We start from the raw sequence: 14,095 nt of genomic DNA, 5'->3' as shown, positions 1-14,095 counted from the left end.
TGGTTCCCTTCAGCTCACTCAGACAGAGACCTACAGAACCTGAGAGAAAAGCTTCTTCCATGAAGCTACCCTTCTGTTCTTGAATGCCTGGCATTCTATCCGTTCCACGTTTAAAAAGAAAAGGCATTTTGTGAAGTACTCTAAGAAAATAATTGCCCCTAGTCCTTTGTTTCTCAACCCCTTTAATTCTCCTCTCAGATGTGACCACCATAATTAAATGCAATATCCTGTATGTCAAACTGAAATTCTCAGCTTTGATAAATATTAGGCGATTAAGCTATTTATAAAATCTGTAATTTGAAAATCTGGCGTTTCTCATACTGTGACTATTTCCTCTCCAAGAAGACTTAACTGCTTAGCCATGTGGAAGGCACTGCCGGGAAGGGAAAGAAAGAAGAATGTTCACTTCTAAGTCTCAGCTATTTCTACATTTCAACCAAGCCGAGGCAGTCTCCTCTACAAGACTGGAAAGGAAGAGAGAAAGAGAGGAAAGTGCCCTGAGCCAAACCAAGTGTGACGCTTTGGAAAAGAGTGTCCTCTCTGAGGGAGCATCGCCATGTGGGAAGTGGTGAGGAGTCCCACGCAACTCTGAGATACCCTACGGGGCAGGGCAGGGGGGCATCCTACCAGGAGGTCCACCATGTTGGGTTTGTTGTTCCTCAGCGTCTTCACGGCATGGAAGACATCCACGGTTCTCTGGTGTCGGAGCATCTCGCAGACAATGCTGATGGCGCAGAATGAGCCACTGCGCCCCCCTCCGTTCCTGTCAGAGAAGAAATCAGATAGATGGTCGGATGGGGTTTGCTGTCATAGCACTTCTCGTAGTGTGCTGTGTCTGTGGAGATATGTTGTCTAACCTCCGGAGAAAGGTCAGAAGGAAAGTGCACAGGCAACAAGCCGGCTTAGCATGTGGCCCGCAGTTCATCCTAGCCTCATCCCTGCCAGATGATGATTTCTGATATGGTACCTTACTGATTTTCTTTCCAAGACAATGTTTCTCTGTATGGCCCTGGCCATCCTGGAACTCATTATGTAGACCATGGTGGCCTCAAACTCTCAGAGATCTGCCTGCTTCTCCCTCCCGAATGCTGGGATTAAAGGCGTGAGCCACCACTGCCTGGCTCCTTATTGATTTTATACAAAGAGCCCAATATGGAAAAATTTCAGTGAGTAGCAACCACCTCATCTGAAATATGCCAGATATCAGATAATGTCATTATTAAACTAATGACATATAAAAATAATGCCATTAGAAACTAATGACAAGTGGGGGTATATACAAATATCCGGGTTTTGAAGGTACTAGGATATCTCTTTCTCCCGAATACAAAGGCTCTCTAAAATCTTTTTTAAAAGCAATTTTAAATATATGGGAACATTGCAAATATAGACAGAGTTCCCTTGCCCAGCCTGTGGTGGGCATTTACAACCGCTGCACGCCCATCACAGTCAGGGGGTAAGAGCGCTACCGCACTGTGGCTGAACTACAGCCCTCGGTCACATTTTACCAGTCTCTGCATTATGGTCCCTTCGTGGTCCGGGATCTACTCTGGCATTTGGTCGTTATCTCGTATCTCTTTACCCTTCTCCAGTCTGTGACAGTTTACCTGTTTATCAGCTTTCCCTTGTCTTTCTTGATATGCTACTTCTGACGAGTCCTGGCGGGCTGCTTTGTGGAATACAGAATTCAGAATGTAGAAAAGAGGCTTAGATAAGACCCATGTGCCCCGGTCACAATTGGAAAAGGCCATGACTAAATCCCACAGTGAACTGGCCTTTCATCTGGATTCCTTTGGTATATCTTTGTTACTGGCTAAGAAGCCTAGAGGAAGAGCCTTACACCCTCTAAGGGCCTCATGTGTTGATGTCTCAGCCGCAGGGATGTTCATCTTGTCCACTAGAGGGTGCTGGTGAGGATTTTCACTGTCAAGTTATCTTTCTCTTTGTGGTTAATAAGCATCCTGGGGTAAGACACTTTGGGACTCTGGAACTATATTGATTCTCTTCAGTCCCCACTGATTTTCATACACAATGGTGGATCTTGTTTTCAGCAATTAATTATGACTGTCTTATTTATCTAACGTTGACCTTATGTTTTCTTCCCTTGTTCAACATTCTATCATAGGAAATAGCTCTCTTTCCCACCATTTGAAAATGTACTTGTTTTTATTATTTAAAGTCAACCCAGGCAGACACTGAAAATTTTATTACATGTGCTAAAAATCTATCAGTAATTATCTCTGCCTCCAATTTTTCCACCTCTAGCCATGAAGAGTCCCACCAGGTTGGCCCCATGTTTGTGTGGCAAACGCTTACCCCCTTTTTTGAGTATATTTATATTTTCTAGAATGTTCACCTTGTACTTTCCATGTATTAACTTCTTTTATAAGGAGGTAAATGACCTTTCATTTATTCTGAAATATGATAATGCCATCGCACTGAAAAGAACATTACTTTGTGAAAAGCCTTTGTCGGGGGAGTAGTATGATACAGAGCACATGAGACGGTGAGAGGGAACTCTGTGGAGTGGATCCGCTTCTTCCATCCTTACATGAGCTCTGGGGGTTAATTCTGTCCACCAGACTTGCCCAGCAAGCACCCTGACCCAATGAGCCATCACACTGGACCACCATTACTGGTTTAATAGCGAGTATCTAACCAGTGTCCAGTTTCCTAGATGTTATCTTCTGGTGACTCAAAAAACAAAACTCTACATCTAAGCAAAGTATGCCTATTGCATTTGGTGGTGTTTTATAACTTTACAGTTATTGACAGGTTTCTTCTTAATCCTCGAGACTTGGCTGAAGAAAAGAGCAGCTTGTCTTGTGGAGCATCCCCCGTTCTGGATTTTCTCATCCCTTGCACCTCTCTAATATGATTTAATATATTATCTTTGACCCATGTATCCTATAAATGGGTGGCTGGCAGCAGAGCTTCTAAAGGACCCTAAATGGAGGAATGGTCAGTTCAATGTTGTCATTCATAAAAATTATACTTCCTCTAATAAGCAAGCATAAGATATCTGGTTGTCCTTTGTTTTGCTATTTTAAGATTGATTTAGTGTCAGTGAAGACAGTCATGAATGTTGGCTCATTCAGTCTGTTGTAACATTCTAAATCTTCTATTTTTATTTTGCTTTATTTTTGGCTTTTTGAGACAGGGTTTCTCTGTAGCTTTGGAGCCTGGCCTGGAACTAGCTCTTGTAGACCAGGCTGGCCTCGAACTCACAGAGATCTGCCTGCCTCTGCTTCCTGAGTGCTGGGATTAAAGGCATGCGCCACCACCCAGCTAAATCCTCTCTTTAGATAAAGAAAAACATGGCCACAATGAAGTCCAAGAATGATAAGTAGATATTGGCATTAAGTTTTGCAGATGTACACACCACAGTGGCTTATCAGAGCCTGGTCAGCCCCGTGGCTCCCTTCCTCATGCCACCATGCCCTTGCCAGTTTTACATTGTAACCAACTCTTGGAATCTTGCTTCATGTCTTTAAAAATGTAGCCATTCTTAGGGGCATTAAGTGGTTTTAATGAATATTTTCCTAAACACTAAAATCAAACTAATGATGTTGATTATCACTGTTTAGTTTTTTTTTCTCTCTCCAGTGTTGGGGATCAAACTCAGGGCTTTGTATGTACTAGACAAGAGTTCCACCACGGAGCTACATGCCACGCTTTTCTTTCTGAAGTGTGATGCCTGTCAAACTTTTTGCCCATTAAAAACTAAGGGGTTAGATATCTTGTTTTAACCATTTGCTGTATTTGTAGATGTGCTGGCTCTGGAACCTTGGCCAGATATATGTATTCAGGACCCCCATTCTAGCCTGCTTTTCCTCCTCTTCTACTCATATTGTAAACGGAGTATCTCTATTAATGGAATTTAACGCATCACCACGCTCCCTTGGTGGCCAGCATCTTGTGTCCTCTCTAAATTAGTCCTTGCTACCCTCCTGTTCATGAGGACTTTCTCCCATGTGGTCTGCTTGTGACATTTGGGGGTGATTCGTCTGAAAGGATTTCTGTTCACTTGCGAGGAGACAGGCTGATGTGCTCAGTTTCTCCACTGCCCTGCAGGGATCTATGCAATCAGGTGATACAGGGGCATGGCTTTGCCTTCTGCTCTGTACCTTGCACGGATGTTCCACTGTCCTGGATCGCTGGCTCTTCACCTCATCTTTCAACATCTGCTCATGATCCCCGTCCACACCCACTCTTTCCATAGTTTCAGAATGAGGCCATATTCTCGTTTTAAAAACATAAGAGAATTCTGTTTCCACACCCTCCCCTACATATCTGGAGGGCACTCATGCAGGTGTACTCTGCCCTCAGCCAATAGGTGGCGCTGCACCATGCTAAATATCTCACCGAGGACTGTTTAGACTGTTTCCAAAGCTTTTTTTCCCCTTTCTGACCAATATTGGAAGATATCAGTTTAAACTTTCTTGTAGGCAAAAAAAAAAAAAAAAAAACCAAAACCAAAAAAACAAAAAACCACCACAACAACAAAGCCCCCCAAATCAAAAACCAACAACAACAACAACAAACCAAAACCTTAGATTAAGTTTATAAATAAAAAAAAAAAAAATCAAACCTTCCCTACAGACCTGAGTTCACACCCAACATTAGCAAGAGGCAGCTCCACAGGGATTATGGGACTGAGGGGAGCTTGCGGAGGTGCCCTCACAGAAGGTAAGAAAGGGATGACGGGCAGGCAGGGGAGAAATAACTTGTGCCACCACTGTCTGTGATAGTCAAATAGCCCGCTGCTAGAGACACTACATGGACCGTGATACAATTGCTTAGTTCAAGGGCCACAGCTGCCTTTAGGAAGAAGTTCGCATACAACGTGCAGTGACTGAACAGGTCTTTGCACCGGTCTCTCAAAGCCTTCCCTTTCAGCTATCTCCGGCAGTGACCTATTCCTGAGGGCTCAGGGATTGATTGGCTCACTGCAGAAAGCTAGTAGTTCAGGGTCAAAACAAGCTATGCTTCCAGATATGACGCAGGCTCTTCCAGATTCTGGAGGGCTAATTGAAAACGACTTTTAATACTGTAAATAGAAACAACTGGTCTAGGACTGTAGCTTGGTAGGAGAGCAGCTGCCTAGCATCCTCAAGGCTCTGGGTTCCATCTCCAGGACCTCAAAACAAAAAGAACCCCACGCCAACCAAAATCTAACAGCTCCAATACCAGCCAATTAAAGCGCCAACTTTCCTATTGGGATTAATTTTTAAATAGTTTAGCTCTCATTTCTTCTTTGTAAATTAATCTACGGATTTATGTGCAATGGGTTCCAGCAGCTCAGGCCCCTTCCTGTCAGTACTTGCTGGTGTGCTGGCTGGCGTGGCAGGCTGGAGCCCAGGTGCTTTTCTGCCTTCCCTTTTTTTCTGGTTGCTTTCCTTCATTCCTTTCAGGAAATCTTGGTTTATAGAGTGCTTGCTGTACTCAATCCACACATCTATTGGCAAGGGTCTTGCCTTAATTGCTTACCAAATGATGCCTACAGCACACTGAACGATGTTGTAGACTCTTCTGTTGTGCCATGGCAACACTTAAGGGGCATGGTGCCCATTCCGTTGATGTCTACTGTATCATCCTCCTTGTAGATTTGCGCATGCATTCACTCTTCCCCCAAAACCCAACTCTGTTTCCTGAAAAGCCCTACAAACACACAATGGGTGCCTCTCTCTTTCGTTCTGTATTATCATTTTGGCAAGTTACTGGAAGATTGCTGCCTTGACTAGGAAAAAAAAAAGCCCTGTTGGGATCTCATCAGCACAGTATGGTGGACTTCTCCTCTTGTTCTGAGAAATAAGAAGGGGATAGAATAGATACTTCTCAAGCACTGAGTTTATGGACAGGAACGGAGTTCAGAACATGGGGATGGACGAGTACACTGCTCTACACAAGCTAGAATAGGGGACTTAAGGCGCAAGACAGCTCTGAGTAGGTTCCGAAGTCTCTCTCCAACGGAATACATTTCCTGAAGCATGATGCGGGTCTGGGAAGAATTCAGGGGTTCCACCACATGAGGTAAGCGCAGGGAGCCTGGCATAGCCTGGACCCTCACCCAGTTGCCACTGAAACCTGGGGTGGTCAGCTCAGAGGAAATGTTCATTGTTCTTCAATTTGGGAAGGATCTTGTCATCTGCTTCACATGTTTCTCTGAAAAGCAACATGCGCTCCTACTTTGAACTCCCACAAACCCTGTGAGCAGCTTCCTTGACTGCCATGCCTTTTAATTGCTTCTTCCATTAAAGCTAAGCAGGATGGTGTGTTGTACATCACTGCCAATGAGAAGTGGAGGTGAAAGTGCTCTGGGAAGAAAGGCATTGTCTCCTTAGTGGCTTGCAACACTGACCACACATGGGAATCATCCAGGGGTTTTCAATAATGCAGATGCCAGGGTTCCATGCCGAGACTGGGGTTTAACTGGTGCCTGTGTGGCCCAAGGGAAGTACTTGCTGAAGCCCCCCCAATGACTGCCAATGCACAGGAAGTATCTGGCCAAGGATGTTTACATTTTATCAAGATGTCACTCTTCAGAGGACACTGGTTCTGTGCTTGTCAACTTTCCGTCCCTGGGACAAATGCTCATGTAGAGACGATGGCTAGTTTGGCTCACTGCTGTGGAGTTCCCACTCCATGGCTGGCTGGCCCCATGGCTTTGGGGCTGTGGTAAAGCAGCACACTGGGGTAGGGATGTGACAAGGGAAGGCTGTTCCCCTCATGACCAGAGAGAGACAAGAAGGAGGAGCCCAGAGTCCCAAAATTTCATTTGGGGCATGTCTGCAGTGATCCATACCTCCTTGTATGCCATAATGCTTCCTCATAGTACACACAGAGACCAAGCCCTTACCGAGGGAGTCTTTATGGGATATTCCAGACGAAGCTATGGCAGACCTAATCAGATGCTGACAGTATGACCATTTATAGAAAATATCTCTTGAAAAAGGGTTGAGGGGAAAAAACAAGGTTTCTTTTTGTTTGTTTTTTGTTTTTGGTAAGGAAGTTCCCCCATGGTATGCAGTAGAACCATCAATTACTGCAACGAGATGATCCAGCCATTTGGGAGAAATCCCTGGTTATGCCATTGATTGATTTCTTCTAGTAGGGATGATTTCAAGTTACCTACAGTTTAACAACCAGTGCTGAAAATTCCTGAAGATGTTAAGAGCAGGCTCTTGAACTAGGAATTGTCTAGGAATTGAAGCCATCCCCTGTGTTTTCCTCTGGGGTGGGGTTTGATCCCACTTACAGGGTGTATAATATATATACCACATGACCGACTTCCTGTAGTTTGTACGTACTTTCCAAGTTCCTGTGTTGGGAACTTAGTCTCCAAAGACATTAATGACATTTGAAGCCTTTGGGAGGTTCTCTGGCTCAGACAGAGGGTCTCAATGGTAGTAACAGTGGGTTTATAAAAGGAGAGTGACCAATGTTAGCACACTTGTTCTGTCTTGTCATATGATGCCCTCTGCTTCATTGTGACCCTCACCAGATGCCATGACTGGACTCTTGGATTTACCAGTTTCCAAAATGGAGAACTAAATCAAACTCTGGGGTTTATAAACCTCCTGGTCTCCTCTATCTTGTTAGAGAAACATAAAGCCATGACACCCAAGTACGCAATATGTTGTTGTTTCTAGATAGCCTACTGATTGTTCAGTAAGAGTGCTGGTCACCCCTCTGTCCCAGAGCATTATGGGAGGAGGAAGGTGAACTGAGTCGCTGGGCGGGGTCTGCCCCCTCCCAAGAGCTCTATGGGATACTTACAAGCAATGTACGACTGTGCGGCCTTCCCCACCGTTGTACTCCTCCTGCCATTTGTCCACTTGGCGGATGAGCTTCAGGAAGGAGCGCTTGGACACGGGCGTGTCCCTGTACATCGGCCAGCCTAGGAACTGGAACTGCTGAACCATCCGATGCCCGTCCTGGGGCTGCAGAGGGAGAGGCACCGGTCAGGGAGTGGAGGGAACATCACCCTTTACCTTACTGGATTCCGGTGCCCTGGTTCCTCCCACTTGATCTTCCCATCGGAGTAAAGTATTATCCAGGAGCCTCAAGCCAGCATATAACAAGGGGTGATTCTGCAGGCCTGGAGAGTTAGGAGCTTAATCTCTTGTGGTTATAAAGAGCCAGGAGTTTTAAGTGACAGGCCAGAGATAAACAAGAGTGGAGCAGAACGCTTACATTTTGTAAAAGCCGAGAGAAAAATAACAAAGGACTGACCACGTGGTGTTTTGTGTGGACAAATGGCTTCACTTTAGCTCCAAGTAAAGTAAGGGTACAGGACAGCCTGTAACCTAGAAACATTTGTGAGTCCAATGTGATGCAGTTTGTACCCTGGTTTTTTTTTGTTTTTTTTTTTTTTTTGGTTTTTCGAGACAGGGTTTCTCTGTGGTTTTGGAGCCTGTCCTGGAACTAGCTCTGTAGACCAGGCTGGTCTCAAACTCACAGAGATCCGCCTGCCTCTGCCTCCCGAGTGCTGGGATTAAAGGCGTGCGCCACCACTACCTGGTTTTTCTATAATATGGCTTTGCTTAATGCTCAGGCTTTTGCTTCGCTGCCAATAGTTAATTAATCACCATGTATAATTAAACAGGATTGCGGAATTCAAATTATGTGTTGCTGGCCTCAGTTTTTTGGAGGAGCCGCTTGGCACTTGGTGGCATCCGACATAGGTGGATCTCTGAGCACGCTTTCCTTGCCAGCTGTTTCTCCTTCTCTGCCTCAGTCTCCCCTCTTCCCAGACCTGTGGCTGACACAGATGCCTCTGGACTCCATTTTGGGGTCCTTTTTCTCCCCTGATCTCACTGGTTGATTTCAGTCACTGTCATGACTTCGGGTATCACAAGTCAGTCACTGTTTAGACCTCTCTCCTGAATGTCACCCTCATGCACTCAAAAGCCAAGCTCGGGGGCCGGGCGGTGGTGGCGCACGCCTTTAATCCCAGCACTTGGGAGGCAGGCGGATCTCTGTGAGTTCGAGACCAGCCTGGTCTACAAGAGCTAGTTCCAGGACAGGCTCCAAAACCACAGAGAAACCCTGTCTCGAAAAACCAAAAAAAAAAAAAAAAAGCCAAGCTCGGGGCTTACATAGTCATCCCAAACCACTGTGTCCCAAATTGTACCTCAGCTCAGCTCCTTGCCCCAGACGATCTGTTTTTCCCACAGGCAAAACCAATTCCAGTTAATGACAATCACACCACTTCCTTCTTAGGATCCACATCTTGAGAGTCACCTTGACTCTCTGGGACCCTGCTGCTCCGGCCTCCGGATCTAGCCATCTCTCTACCGCTTACTACCTCCAACTGCCACCACTCCTGTCCTACCCCTGCCATTCGTCACCTGGTCCTTCTGTCCATCTGTCAATCTGGTGACGCAGTTCTTCTGAAAACCCTGTCGTGGCTCAACGGCTCCTCATTTGCTTCCCGCGAGAGTCTGCTAGCGGTGGTGGGCAAGGCCCTGCTCGTCCTGAGCTCTCTTCCTCAGTGCCTCCTGCCTTAGCTTACTGCTCTCCAGCTCCACCATAGAGCCCTTGTATGGCCATTTCTGCTTGAGAGCTGTCTTCCTAGAGAGATCACGCCTCCTCCCTTCCTTCCTCAGAGTCGACTCACATGGGAGGTCATTGAAAACGGGGACTGTGACAGCCCCGGAACATGACCTCACACTTTTGTTCCTTTAGCATGTATCACTGTCTAGCACCCCGTGACTCTATCTGCTATGCCTTTTATCTGCTGTCTTGGTTTCAGTTAGGACTCTGCTTTATAAAGCTCACTTTTTGTCGCCCCCACTATGTCATTTTAGCAAGATCCTCCCCTCCAGTAAGCGACCGCTTCATACCTGATCAAGTTCTTCAGACTCCCCCTCCTCCCCTCCCCCCGTATCCTAATGATGCCAGCTCTCTCTGGCCCATCCTCAGCAAGAATCCCCTTGTCCTGGTTTTCCATCTGCTGACCCCTGCCTGTCCTAAGCTAGACTCTCCACGCTTTTCTGGCTGGATTCAGGTAGCATCTGCCACAGTGGTTCATGTCTATAACACTGAACATTGAACAAAGTCTTTCTTATTGTGCATGAACATGTTAGTGACTCTCTCTTTAACAACCTTCCCGTTAGCGTACGGGTCCCATCAGGTGAGGGATTTGTTTTGTTGACTGAGACCTTCCAATCCCTTAGGACAGAGCCTGGGAGAGAGTAGACATGCCAACGTTCTGTAAGACAATAGCAAAACCCCAGTTCAAGCACCGTGGGCCCGCCCCGGCTCTTACTCTGGAGGCGTTGTAAATCCTGAAGATCCTACTGATGATGTCCTCCTCCAAGTCTGCAGACACAAATTCCACCTGAATGGGGCCATGTCTGTGCGCTCCATTTTCTGGCCAGTACTGTGGACACAACTGAACCCAAAAACCAGAGAGACAGGTGTGGTGACTAGATTAAGTCAGCATCGACATAAACAAACTGCCTTGGCCCATTTGATAGGCCATCCCTTAGGTGGGTGGAGTAGACAGAACAGAATGCGGGGAGGAAGAGGAAGTGAGCTCAGACGCCATTTCCTCTCCTCTCTGGGGCAGACGCCATGGCCATGCCGGTGTGCTCCAGAGCAGACACGATGAAGCTCCAACCCAGGATGGACATAGGGTAGAATCTTTCCTTGGGGTGCTACACACATGAATAGAAATGGGCCAAGCAGTGTTTAAATGAATACAATTTGTGTGTTGTTATTTCGGGTATAAAGCTAACCATGTGGGAGCCGGGCTATGGGAAGAGGCCGGCAGCTCCCTACTACAATAATCCTTTAAACTTCAGTTCCTTTTCTTCCTAAAAGGCTCAGACACCAGGACTCTCATGGTGGCTGTGTCCTCAGCTACGCTTCTCATCCTCTGGCGGTTTTCTCAAAAATTATGTGTTAGCCAGGGGATAAGATTCCGAACTGGCAACCCTACAGGCCTGGATTGTCATAGTTTTTTAAACAAACTGATATTCCACAGAAAGCAGGCTCCACGGGCTGGACTTGCTTTTTTGATGACTTTTACTTTTGAAATGGTCCAATATACCACGGTCTTGTGTTGCAAGGGTTGATTTATACAATCAAGATTGCAAAGTAAATTCTGTTAATGGTGAGTCAACTGAGACAATATTCTCTCTTTTCTCCCTCTCTATCCATGATAAAGATCGAGAGAGAAAACAGGATAACCAATACTACTCTTTATATTAGCTACGTCTGTTGGATTTAGAAACTAATTAATTTTTAAATAATGTTTCCGGGGCTCAGAGGTTAAGAGCACTGGCTGCTCTTCCAGAGATCCTGAGTTCAATTCCCAGCAACCACATGGTGGCTCACAACCATCTGTACTGAGATCTGGCGCCCTCCTCTGGCGTGCGATCATACATCGAGGCAGAATGTTGTATACATAATAAATAAATCTTAAAACAAAACAATAATTAAAAAAAAATGTTTCCATGGGATTTTTTTCTTCCTCATCAGCATTCCCTGGTGACAAGTTATTAAACCACCTTGTCAAACAATAGTGTTCAGATGTCTGTTTCCCTTTGATACCCAAGGGTGCCCACTGTTAAGATTGAAAGGCATGATGTCAGAAAGCCGAGATGGCAGGAAAAGCCATAAAAACCACATTTGAACAGCTCTGCCCATTTCTCTGCGGACAGGGCTGGCTTTGCTCTCTGCTTATTTTCGACGTTCAAGCGCCTGATCAAATGCTTGTCATTTACACCGCAGAAATATGAATGGCTCAGGCTGGCATCTGGCTCCTGGCACACTGTGTCCTACATTCTGCCCAAGGAAACCATGTAGAAAATGGCTTAAATGGTGCAGAACACATCCATGAGCTTATCCGATAAATACTTAAAGCAGTCTCGTGACAGTCTTGTACACTAGCAAAACCTCTGAGTTCCAATGCTCAGTTTAGCATTTGCTAAAAGACAGAGTCCCAGGAGCCTCCCCAGCCCCTCCCCCACATACATCAGCTCTGTCTGCTGAATAGAATGGGAGTCTTTTTGTCTCTCTAACTGCCAGTCAGCCAAGGCTTGGTTGGAGTCCAGACAGTTTGAGTTGAGAATGCGGTTTCAGCATTCAGATGCTGTGTTCATAGACACCACCAGCATTGCTGACCCATGGTGAAGGTGACCCAATGTACCTTCACGTTAGGGACACGGCAAACTGACTCTACCCAAGGAACACATCCTGTACCTGTGCCTGGCTCTTAAATTTGTGAAATCTAACTGCTGCTGCCTGGAGTTAGAAGGACATTTCTGGGTTCTATTGAATTGGGTGTGCTTTCATAAACAGTGACAATCTGTTCTGAGGGCAGGGAGGAGGAAGAAGTCTAGAACACTGAAGCTAAGCCAAAAGGAGTGGATAAGAACAAGGACTGTCATTGTTCCTCCGCCAGCTAGCTTCTGAGCGAGAGCCCGAACCGTACGTATACTGCAGGGTTGCCACCTGGAAACCCCTAGCTGCGTACCGAAGCATGGCAACAGAATGGATTTCAGGAAAGAAACATCTTTTGTTTAGATGCTCAAACAGTCCAGGAGCCCCTAACCAGCACTGCTGCTCTATTTAAAAATAAAAATTCTCAACTGGATAGGAAATTAATTAATTCCCAAACAAGTTTATTTGTAATATACACCAAGCTCCAAGTGTCCCTCATGCCCTCTGTCATGTGGTGACTTATGTGAAGAGAGTGGATTCGGCTCCCAAAGGGCCTTTCTCGGAGCTAAGACTCTCCTGACAGCTCCCCACAACAACACTCTGCTACCCTGCTTGCCCTGTTGTCTCTTGTGAGAGGCTCTGCCGAGTGTTCTGAGCTCATACCCTGTTTGTTTCTCTTGCTATCTTTACAAAGCATCGACAAAGTGTGAAGCTATTCTTTAAGCCCGCTTGCCTGTCTTCACTGTCTTGCCATCCTAATGTCCTGTCTTGTAGGCTCCAGATGAGCAGATCCAGAAACGCAGATGCCCAAGCAGGAGACAAAGGCCTGTCTCCACTGGTTGGCTGGCCCTGAGATGTGTGGTCCCAGTTCGGCTTGAACTGTATGTGCCCTTGAAGCTAGCCAATGGGAATTTTATTTATTTATTTATTTATTAATTTATTAATTTATTTATTTATTTATTCCTGCCTTTTCCCACTCTCCACATCTGTGCCTTTAGTCTGCTTGTCTTGGTTTTCACTTGCTTTCTTTTGTAGCCTCTGATTCTCATTTGTTACTCTTGTGTTTTCAGCAGCCCTCTGAACACTGGCTGTGGGGCTTGTCCATCTCATCCCAACAAAGCACACACGGACTTGACCCCGTGACCTGGGCTCTACCAGGAAGCCCCGGACTCACCTGAGCAGGATCCACATCGTTGAGCATGACGACCGACGTGCAGTGATAATCCAAGACCAGTCGCCAGAAGTCTTTGACAGTGTTTGGCAAAGGATGCTGGGTGACTATAAATGCCGACGGCTGTTTATAGCTCTGCAAACAGAAACAAGAAAGATCCAGATCCACCCAGCTCAGCATGAGGGAAGGTAGCAGAGTTATTTTGTGCACATGGAGAGGTATGGCACAAGCCACTAAACATATTAATGATTGTTGAATTCTCTCACCATTGTCCATACCAAAATGAAATAAAAATAAATGTCCCGTGAAACTATGGTGAAATACCCCCACTTTAATGCCATGGGAACTTCATTGTTATTTCTTAACATTTTTATGTAATATTTCTGATGGGCCATATTGGTTCTTCATATTAAAATTTTTAGTGGAGAAAGTTTCAGTTTACTTTAAAAACTAAGTTCAATGAAAGTAGTTCTGGTTTTTCCAAAGCCTGTTTGCTTGTCATAAATCTGGGTGACAGTGTTACTTATCCCTGCCATAAAAGATACGCAGGGCCTTTGTCGGCGCCAGGAGTTTGAAACAAGCTCAAGCCCCCTTTACGGTGTCACCCCAACAGAATTAAGCTTCCACACCAGCACTGAAAATGCCCATTTGCTCTCTTGTCAGCTGAACAGCAAGAAGCAAACAGACCGGCAGAAGGCAATGAGTTGTGCTTTCTTCCCTTTCCCTGCCAAAGGACAGAAGAGCTGCCTC

The 14,095-nt window shown here is 45.8% G+C and overlaps 1 protein-coding gene across 3 annotated transcripts in view; it reads right to left on the bottom strand.

The window, feature by feature from the left end:
* Ptprm (protein tyrosine phosphatase receptor type M) overlaps positions 1–14,095 on the bottom strand; it is a 698,790-nt gene that overhangs the window by 10,024 nt on the left and 674,671 nt on the right. For all 3 annotated transcript variants that reach the window (XM_057758864.1, XM_057758862.1, XM_057758863.1), the window contains 4 exons: positions 13,349–13,480; positions 10,274–10,399; positions 7,780–7,943; positions 628–763 (listed from right to left, as the gene is read on the bottom strand). In XM_057758864.1, coding sequence (XP_057614847.1) covers positions 628–763; positions 7,780–7,943; positions 10,274–10,399; positions 13,349–13,480 — 558 coding nt within the window. The remainder of the gene's footprint in view (positions 1–627; positions 764–7,779; positions 7,944–10,273; positions 10,400–13,348; positions 13,481–14,095) is intronic.

This window comes from Chionomys nivalis, chromosome 26, assembly GCF_950005125.1.
Source record: "Chionomys nivalis chromosome 26, mChiNiv1.1, whole genome shotgun sequence".
NCBI lineage: Eukaryota > Metazoa > Chordata > Mammalia > Rodentia > Cricetidae > Chionomys > Chionomys nivalis.
Note: the sequence above shows the minus strand (reverse complement) of the source record. Positions and strands in the feature narration are given on the sequence as shown.